This window comes from Osmerus eperlanus, chromosome 5 (genome assembly GCF_963692335.1).
Source record: "Osmerus eperlanus chromosome 5, fOsmEpe2.1, whole genome shotgun sequence".
In the NCBI taxonomy this organism is placed as follows: domain Eukaryota; kingdom Metazoa; phylum Chordata; class Actinopteri; order Osmeriformes; family Osmeridae; genus Osmerus; species Osmerus eperlanus.
Window position 1 is genome coordinate 16104546 of NC_085022.1, and position 10040 is coordinate 16114585.

The following is a 10040-nucleotide window of genomic DNA, read 5'->3' on the forward strand; positions in this document are numbered from 1 at the left end:
CGAACAATAGAAAAAGTAAATGGAAAAAGGATGAAGATAACATTTTTAGTCTAACCCATGCTGCCTCTAATAAAAGCAAGAGTGAAGGCAAACATAAATCACTTTTTTGCGACCATCTCGGGGTCTGTTTGGTGACAGTCAGCTGGGGTCTGTGCGGTGAAAGGAACTGGGTCAGATGTGATCTCCATCCATTCATCTCCTCTGAGATCTCCCACGGTTCACAGCATGCTAGGAAAGCTGATTGGAGACCAGATCAAAGTTGGGTGATTGGTGGGCGGTATGTAGAGGGAAAAATAGGCTTTATGTAAATAGACCAAGCGTAAAGGGTACTCATCTCTCAAGGACACTGAGCTACGCCAGTATGCCAAGTGACAGGTTATCTGTCAGTAACTCATGGAAGTGAATATACAGTACGAGGTGTTTACATTAGGTGAAGTAGAGGAAGTCAAAACATGTGGCAGTTACAACATGTGAAAACCACAATTTCCTTCAAGTTGAATCCAGAAAAGTCAGCTTCTGGCTATCAGCATGAAGGTGAGATGGAAATAGTGAACCCATAATTTGAGCATAAATATTGCGCCATACTGACCATGGGGCATGTAGTACCTAATGTATTACACTGGCTTGTAATGTTTCTCTGCTTGTTTGAGGGGACTCAATGAGAAGATGCTACAGTAGATGGTCGTGGTTAGAGACATAAAAAGGGACTGAGAGAGAGAGCTAGGAAAAAAGAAAGAAAGAAAGAAAGAGAGAAAGAAAATGGGGGAGATTGCAAAAGAAAATGTGAGATGGAAAGAGAGATTGAGTTAGAAACTAAAAGCATGTAGTAACTCACTCTAGTCACTCAATGACATGTACCTATATGCCAGCCTCACATGAACCTTGCAGCCAATGAACAGGTGCTCTACAAGGAAGCTGGTAGGATAAAATACCCACTTGTGGGACAGCACCTTACTGTGTGTGTGCTGACACCTACACCATTACAACGTGAGAGGCTAAAGAGGACAGCTTATTGAACAGACAACAGTCTTCTGAGTACCACATCTGGCAGTCATTTGACCGGAGAGAAAGAGAAAAGGGAAGAGATCGAGAGACAACGGCCCTCTATCCGAAGCGGGCGGACCTCATTCCATTGCTCTGGTAGGCAGCCATGCTGGAATCATTGCTAGGCAACCAAAAGTGTTCCATGGTTTGGACTATGAATGCTTTATGTTTATGGCATAGGGAGACCAGGCTATTCAGAAAGAGGAGGGAAGGTGATATATGTTTTATTGCGTTGTACTCTGTTATCGAAACTGCTCAAACTGAATAAAAGGTTGTACAGACATGTATTTTTTATCATGTTGGAAATCTGATCAAAACCAAGTGGTTATGCTGAAAAAACAAAACCTGAGATTTAGCCATAGATTTAGATCCTTCATAAAATTATACTGATTTCAAAAAGAGAACTGTTTTGGGAAAGAAGTAGCATTGAAAGGGTAGTTAAAAGAAACTGTAAGCTTACATTCTACCACATCGACATGCAACAAGGTTCTTTTTTAAACCTCAGCATCAGAATGACTCAAATGGTCCATATATTATTCATATTTTCAAATTATTATTCATGATGTTCTATTGGCTTTTATCCAGAACCATTGGAAGATATCATGAAGGAATACCCTTTAAAGATGATTCATAGATAATTGTTGGTGTCAAGGATGTATTTCATAATTCATTACACAACATTGGCTGTTATTTGATTTGAACATCCATCTTCAACCAAACCAAGCAGCTGTTTGAAAGTGCTTGAGTGCAGGGTTGCAATGAGATGCAACATCCCTGCTCACTTTCCCATGGAAGTCCCATGGAATAGTCCCATGGCTTAACACATACTGTTTTTGCAGTATACAAAAAAGATAGAACTTGATTAATGAAGTAGGGAATGTAGTTTGTGGAATGTTTGTGATATAAAGTGTAAATCAAATTTATATTGTGTTGGTGATGCCCTGGTAGCTTTTTCCCCTACCTTAATATCAATTCTCTTTTTACATTATTATAGATTAAACTAGAAATAACCAGACCAATAGAGACCAATGTGTTTCATTGGTTTCCCAAACATTCCAGAACATGTTGGTATATCGTTAGATACATTGCTATGTGGTCAGGTTTCAAGACTTGAGTAACAGGTACAGTAACAGTAACCGAACCGTAACGGCAGGTAGGATTTTAACTGTTTGCCGTCAAATACTGGGGAAATAAAAAAAAACATAAGGAAGTAATCACCTAAACTATTATTACAAAGAATTATAAACACCCATTTGTTTATTTACCCATTCACTTCCTTCAACTGAAATGGAACTGCTTCTCTCAGGTAAACTTAGAAACTAGAGACACCATTTCCTCATCTTGAAGTAGCTGTCAGTTTACAATGTTTACAAACAGTATGTGGTGAGGGGTAATTTGTACACACAGAGAAACATGCATCCTTAAATCCATTGGAATTATACCCATTCAGAATTGATCACATAATGATCTAGTAATTCCAATTAGTTTATATTTAAAGTAATAATTGTCAATTGGTGTATTATTTAGCAGAAGAAGATGTCTGAAATGAAGAAATAAATTACGATTAGAAACTTAAGTTATTACTTCCTGAATTCCAGATTTCTTTTGTACAAAACTTAAAGAAGATCCCTTTTCAGTTGCTTCTACTTCCTGTTACACCAGAAAAATAAAAAGTGCACTGCAGTACTACAGTTACCATAGGTATAATCATGCAATGTTCGTTTTACAATGCGCCGTAAAGCTACAGTACGTCTGACAAGGATGAATAAAAAGTTCATATGTGGGTCACAGTTTACCCAAGGAAACAAGTTCATTCCTTTAACTGAAAATGTTGCCGACCAATGTTATGACACTCCAACATTCCTGTAGTATGGTACTGTGCTACAAACATGCATCCTAAGTTTTATGCTGTTGGTATCTCTTTGCAATGTGTGCTGTGCAAATGCAGACTTTAAAATAGGAAACTTATATTTACATATTGAAATACAAATGTTGGTTGTGGTTAGAAATATGGTCTCATTAACACAGAAGACAGCTGGTGTACTGTTGCAACCTTCATAGTAGGACTCCAATTATGTTTCAACAGTTATTTCCAGAATAATTGTTACCCCATCCTTCGAAAACAGTTTAAAATAAGTTACACATTCATATGATTGCAAAACATATATTCATCATTATTAATGAGTTCTGTTCTTAAAAATGACATACTATTATGAGTTTTTCTTTGTGTAGTTGCATTTGATTGTGACTTTCTGCCTGCTATATGAACTTTGCACTATAAAAGTCTCACTGTATTGCCAATGCATTGACATGGTAGACATTGTTAGATTAAGATAACAGCACAGTAACATAGTCTGATCCAAACACAGATAAGTACAGGTTCTTGGCTGTTCCAGGGGTTGTCAATCAGAAGTGTCTTGCTTGAATTTCTAACCCTAACCCTAACTAATACTTAGAGCTTCCAACTCATAAATCATTAAGTGTGACTCACGTAAAACCGTTTGAACTTCTACGTGAACAAATATCCCTTTATGTTAGTCTAGTCAGATGCAAATCAGACGGTCTGATCCTTTAATTTGCAAACGTCATACTCTAGGCCTATCACACACCTACACAGTCACCACACACAACCCCTTTTGTTATATATTTGGTTTGATGACACAGGAAATCTATGTGTTCCTAAAGTATGTTAAAAAATATTATCTCTGGAAAGTATTTTTGGTCAAACTACAATATATTTCTTTTTACAATCACTGCCATAACAAAGTCATAGAAAAGTTTGCCAACACTTAAAGTCCATACGTTAAGCTTATGGACTTGAAAATAAAATGTTGCTCAATATTTTATATTTACTTTATAGTAATAGTTTTTCCATCTGATATATTTCAGTTGTATACTCCATATTATCTTTCCATCATTATTTTCCATTCATGCTTGATAATTTGACACACGGTGCTGTATACTGTATCATGAAACCTTCAGCATAATAGATGCTTGCAGATACACTTATCATCTACACTTCACACATGATATACAGTGTCAGTTTCTTCATTACACCAATCCCAGTGTTATTCAGGCATTTATTCACCAATAGGTATGGTACTGGACTATTTTACTGAAGTCTCAGGTTCAAATCCCCCCTCTACGTCACTTTGTATAAAAGCGTCTGCTAACTGAATCTATTAATAATCACATTTGGTGCTTATTTTCTCGCACCACAGATCTGGACCATGGTCCGTCAAACTAGCTGCATCATGAGCATCACTCCCACTGCCAGCATCGAGAGTCAGCTGCCCCCCACCTGGAGCCCCAACCCTTATCCAGACGGTGAGAGCCACATGACCCCAACCCCCACACATCAGACTGACCCCAGCCCCCACACATCAGACTGACCCCAGCCCCCACACATCAGACTGACCCCGGCCCCCACACATCAGACTGACCCCAGCCCCCACACATCAGACTGACCCCGGCCCCCACACATCAGACTGACCCCGGCCCCCACACATCAGACTGACCCCGGCCCCCACACATAAGACTGACCCCAGCCCCCACACATCAGACTGACCCCAGCCCCCACACTTCAGGAGACACTTAGGCGACTATCAATTTAATCTGCAGTCAGTCCTAGGGAATGTTGTTGTACTTTGCAGTGGATGGCCTTGGTTCATCAACACCTCTTCCATCTAAATCTGTTTTAATCATTAACTAAATCCCCACAACTGACGTTTACATGTTCTCACTTATTAAAGGCCATGAGGTGACTTAGTTATAGGTTTGCTGATTAACTGAAACAGAACAAACCAAGACTACAGTATACAACATCTACAATGCAAACACTCTCATCCTTGAACTCCCCACCTCTCCAGTTTCCACAGCGATGACCACTTACAGCACTCGCCTGTGGTCGCCAGACTCGCAGCCGCAGTACTGGTCCAAGTACCAGGTGTGGGAGTGGCTGCAACAGATGCTGGACATGCACCAGATAGACCCCTCCGGAATCTCCTTCCAGAACTTTGACGTGGACGGCCGTCAGCTGTGCAGCATGACCTTCCAGGACTTCACCCGCGCCGCAGGCAGTGTGGGGCCCATCCTCTACCAAAACGTCAACGAGCTGAAATGGAGTGGTGGGTTGGAAGAGGGGGGAGGGGGGGGGCTGGCAGGCGAGTGTGGAGGGTTTTGGGGGGGGAGGGGGCACTGATCCTGATTAAAGAGAAGAGGGTGGTTCAGGACAGAGGGTGAGAAGAGGTAGTGGCATGGCTTCTGGGTTGCATTGGGCATGGATATGGATCCCTGCAGGCCTGCTTTGACCAAAGGAACATGGCTTTAGTGGTTCCTCACTCAGGAGGGGTCTCTACAGGAATCGGTCACAGTGTAGAGCATTTGGCAGCTCCAGCTCAGGTGTTCATCTAAGTGGATTGTGTGTGTGTGTGTGGGTGTGTGTGTGCATGTGTGTGTGTGTGTGCGTGTGTGTGGGCGTGTGTGCGTGCGTGTGATTATTGGATGTGTGAAGAGAATAATGCATGTGTGGAGGACACCTGTAAATTGTCGGGAACGCACAAAGAAAATGATTCCGTAACAAGAGATGGATATGTTTTATTGCTGCTTCCTTCAGTATTTCAGTTTTGAAGAGCAGACGGTTAGAAAGAGAAACAGGAATATCCAGTTCAGTGAAAGTGGCAAACAGGCAGAACAGCAATGGAGGAATCAGGAAGAGAGTTCAATGAGTTGAGCTTGACCTCACAGCAGTTTGTACAGTTATCACCTTGCAAGAATTACACATGTATCATACATAGTATTATACTTATAAACACTAACATGTTACTTCTTGTTTCTTTTTCTTTCAACTACAGCACAGTACCCCGGCGAGGACTTCGAGATAAAAACAACCGAATGTAAGAAACTCTAAGACACTAATTGACATGTATAACATGTACTGCACATTGATTATATGTTCAGTGAACTATAGAGTACCACTAAGCTTCACATACTATCAGGTCCACCCAAACAAGATGTTTTTTAACACATGTATTTCTGACTTGATACTGTAGTCAAATAAATTTCACTCATTTTACTTCAAAATGAAAAGATAATCCGCTTCACAAAGATCAGTACTATAAGTAGATCAGTGCTCCTGATCTAATATATCCCTATTTTTAATCTAGTAGATTTTCCTTGTCCATTTCCAGACACCAACTATCAGCCTGTAGGTAGGTAAAACACAGCATCATCTATTATTCTATTGAAAATATAAAAAACGTGAGAGAAATTGTCTGTACCTGTACATATTCAGGTGAATTAGTGAATATATGTTGATATACGTTACAGTTTAGAAATCAACAAAACTGATTATATGATTTCCTTTTTTTTCTTTAGATATTTTTGACTCTCCATTTCAATCTCTTCCACCGGTGTCTTCCCCAGCTCCGTCCAGCCCTGGTAAGAGACACAGACACACATCTGTAAAAAGTAAAAGTAATGCCGTTGTTATCAAATCAAATTGTATTGTATTTATATTGTCCTATTTACAAGCAATGTCATGAAGGGCTTCACATACTGTGTGGCCATAGAACATAACATAGTTACAATCTCTCCACAATGAGACTGAATCATTGGTAAAACAAAGGGTACAGGGCTATAGTGGGAGATTCCTACCGTTGGGCTAAGAACATTCAGCAATGGTGTTGGGAGCAGGCTGGGAACAGTCCAGGTGTATATAGTGCTGTATGCTTCTTATCACTGAGCAACATCACTTCAGACCCAATAAGCAAACACCAAGGTTGAAGTGAACAAACTCAACTATTTGTTAATGCTCCACACAACGTTGCTGAATATAAATTCATGTGAACATGGAATGGATACCACAGTGACACAAACATAGGACTGACTCATACAGTTCAGTTGCACTTGTTTTTTTTTATTTCATAAGGCATATATAAGTAAATACTTTGTTTTAGATACGTAAAGGTGCAAAAACAACTGAACATTTTGTAGGTAACTGATGACGTGAAGAGAAGCTCTAACTACTGTACAATTCTGTTTAATTCATCTGATTTCAGAAACAAAGAGAGCTTACATTCGCCCTCATCAAGTCAAAAAACATAGTAAGTAACATTTACTATACAAATTAATTTATCAAGACCCAGTGCAAATGTGCTAATATTTATACAGTGAGACTGTGTTGTTTTTCTCAGTTTATGTTCTCAAACAAGGAAAAAGAGAGACTACCAGCTATGTGGCAGGGTTGTGGAGATAACATGAATGCCTTAGTGGTAGATGGAAATGGTTCTGCCTGACCCAATTCCTCTGTGTCCTGTGGTACTCCAGACCCTCGGGGGACACACCTGTGGGAGTTCATCAGGGACATTCTACTGAATCCGGATCGCAACCAAGGCCTCATAAAGTGGGAGGACCGGACAGAGGGAGTCTTCCGCTTCCTGAAGTCAGAGGCAGTGGCACAGTTGTGGGGCAAGAAGAAGAACAATAGCAGCATGACCTATGAGAAGCTGAGCCGTGCAATGAGGTATGCATGTATGCACGCAGGAAAGCAGGCAGGCAGGCACACACCCACACACGCAAATACAAACCCACACACACAGACATGCTGATCCGTGCAATTCATGTAATGCACACTCTGCCTTGTTTTGGAAGCCTAATAGCTTAGCAAATAAAATGTTTTATAGAAGAAAAATATGTATAAATGTAACGTGTGCAAATAAATGTCTTGATTTTGTCTTCACGGAAGATATTACTACAAGAGAGAAATTCTGGAACGTGTAGATGGACGAAGGCTGGTTTACAAGTTTGGAAAGAATGCACGAGGGTGGAGAGAGTCAGAGAAGTGAAGGACATTTGGACCACGGACAACGTTTTGACCCCCCTTCTGAAGACTATTTAAGTGATCGCATTTTATCTATCTAATGTGTCTAAGTTTTATATTTTGGCTGTTTTACAAATGTTTTTTTTTGTATTTTTGGGAAACTTTACAGGATATGTTTACATCGATTACATTATTTCTAATTGGGTGTGCTTTGCCTTCGGCAAGGGCACAACCTTTGTTCTCTCACATATATATTATTATTATTATTTTTATTTCTTTTTGCCCCCCTAAAACTCAGTCAATATTTGGCCTACATACACAACCTAGGTGTCCAAAGTTTCGTCTTGGTAGCCATTGAGTTGCTTCTATTGGGATTTACGTTCCGTTGCATGGTTTTCGTCACGAAAACTCGCGTGACTACCTCTAGCAGAACATTAGTTTAGCAGCTTGTTAACTTCTGGGAGATAGCTAAGCTAACTGCTTTACTGCAAGGCAGCTGCAGAAACGCCACAAGCAAAGAGGCCAGGGTGATAACTATTTACTAATTTTACTTTGTGATATGACACACAATTGTGACGTGTAATGTACAATATAAGCTGATTTTATTAAGGAAGTACATCTACTTTCGGAAACGGTAGTCTACTATTTCACTGAAGTATTAGCATCATGACATTAGCCTCTGTTGCCCGGGCAACACATACTACAGTGGTCTATGATGCATCTGTTTTCAATCGTTAAAATAAACATTCCTCACAAATACATTTTCGTTATAGGATTTATTATGACATTACATTACAAGTAAACGATTTGTGGGTGAAATTATCATTACCTGTGGTTTCAAACCAGTGTTGCTCACTGAAACGCAGTAGCCTACGCGAGACACAGCTGTTTAGGAAGTCAAACGGCGACAGAACATGTTCGGCACTCTCCTTACTTAAATCAAAAATCTATCTAACTACTAACCTTAACTTCATTGCCACAGCCTAAACTTTGTTAATCTGTTCATGAAAATAATTAATTTCAGCCTAAACCGTACAACGGAACGTTAAATCGAATTCAACCAACGCAATCGCTACCAAGACCAACACAGCAGTAGTCTAGTACTGTACTGTAGTGGTAGAATTTACCGGGGCAGCTTCTCCACACAGGGCTATATCGCATTTTGCGTTGTTACTGACTGATCGCTACCAGTGAGCTTTTTATGAATGAGCGATTTTCCACTAAATAAATGTCAAGCTTATTTACGTTTTGGGGGGCATATTTTCAGTTAGCAGATGGTACTGTTTGAATCACGATTCCATCTTCTACTGCCGGGTAACGTCGTAGAATAATCTTCAAAGGGGGTTCTTTATTAATGAATGAATGCAATATGAGTAGGCTAAATGCCTGAAAATATCACGAGAAGGGAAAACTTAAAAAGGACGTTTAAGTCATAGAGATTAGGTCCATTTTTACACCGGTCTGCCAAATGTATTCGTTTTGATTCAGCTATGAGGCTGCCTCTTGCAGGGGAAATGAGAAGACATCATATTTAATTCTACACTTCACTCGTATTTTCAGTTGTAAACGAGCAGCACAAAAAAATGCTTTTAAATCTATGTAATCTTTATAAATAATAAGTATGCATTTTTATATAAAATATACAGAAATATCAGTTGTAAAAATGTCATTCAAAAACGGACCCCTGTGCAACCGACGCAAGCAAGCACACCCTACAATTTCCCCAGAAATTGTACCCTCTCTAGTTATAGTTGATTTTCACATTTTCATAACCTTTTCTTCGGCGGGCTGTGAAACTCTTTGCACTGAATAGTTCTTCAGTTTCCTTTTTACATCGAATGGGAATTAGAACAATTTGAACAGGGAGGACACTCACTTATGGATACATTACATTTGTACATATCAAAACCGAGAAGCACTCTTTGGGAATCTGTCTTTCTCCAAACCTGTCTTGGTGTTTTAGTGTCTATTTCTGTAGCTAGTTTTTGATTTGTGTATACCACTGTTACAAATGGACTTTCATTATAAAATGATGCAATTCTTGTAGGATATATTCTCTGTTTTGGTCGAACTGCAAATGCAAGCTCAATGACAATTGTCACCAGTGATATGTACTCTAAGTACTCAGATGTAAATAGAAATGTCGGTTTTCAATAATAAAGTATTTCTCAGGCTT

General features: G+C 39.6%; 1 protein-coding gene across 3 annotated transcripts; it reads left to right on the forward strand.

The window, feature by feature from the left end:
- Nucleotides 1-971: 971 nt before the first annotated feature.
- Nucleotides 972-10040, forward strand: ehf (ets homologous factor). 3 transcript variants are annotated; one of them, XR_009930489.1, is made up of 10 exons: nt 972-1140; nt 4266-4371; nt 4914-5171; nt 5898-5939; nt 6210-6254; nt 6421-6483; nt 7104-7148; nt 7372-7567; nt 7790-8070; nt 9616-10040. XR_009930489.1 is itself a non-coding variant. In XM_062461951.1 (9 exons), exons 2-9 carry the CDS (start codon nt 4275-4277, stop codon nt 7887-7889), a joined length of 846 nt encoding a protein of 281 aa, XP_062317935.1. In that variant the 5' UTR covers nt 972-1140; nt 4266-4274; the 3' UTR covers nt 7890-10040. The 3 variants fall into 3 exon arrangements, 2 of the variants coding, with proteins under 2 accessions (XP_062317935.1, XP_062317936.1); XM_062461951.1 differs by having other exon boundaries at nt 7790-10040; XM_062461952.1 differs by having other exon boundaries at nt 6213-6254; nt 7790-10040.

Bases quoted from the DNA above. Each gene is read 5' to 3' on its own strand.
- ehf (XM_062461951.1), top strand. From the start codon at position 4,275: ATGGTCCGTCAAACTAGCTGCATCATGAGCATCACTCCCACTGCCAGC. The intron at 5,172-5,897 runs GTGGGTTGGAAG...TTTCAACTACAG, and splicing joins CAACGAGCTGAAATGGAGTG to CACAGTACCCCGGCGAGGAC. The intron at 6,255-6,420 runs GTAGGTAAAACA...TTTTTTCTTTAG, and splicing joins CACCAACTATCAGCCTGTAG to ATATTTTTGACTCTCCATTT.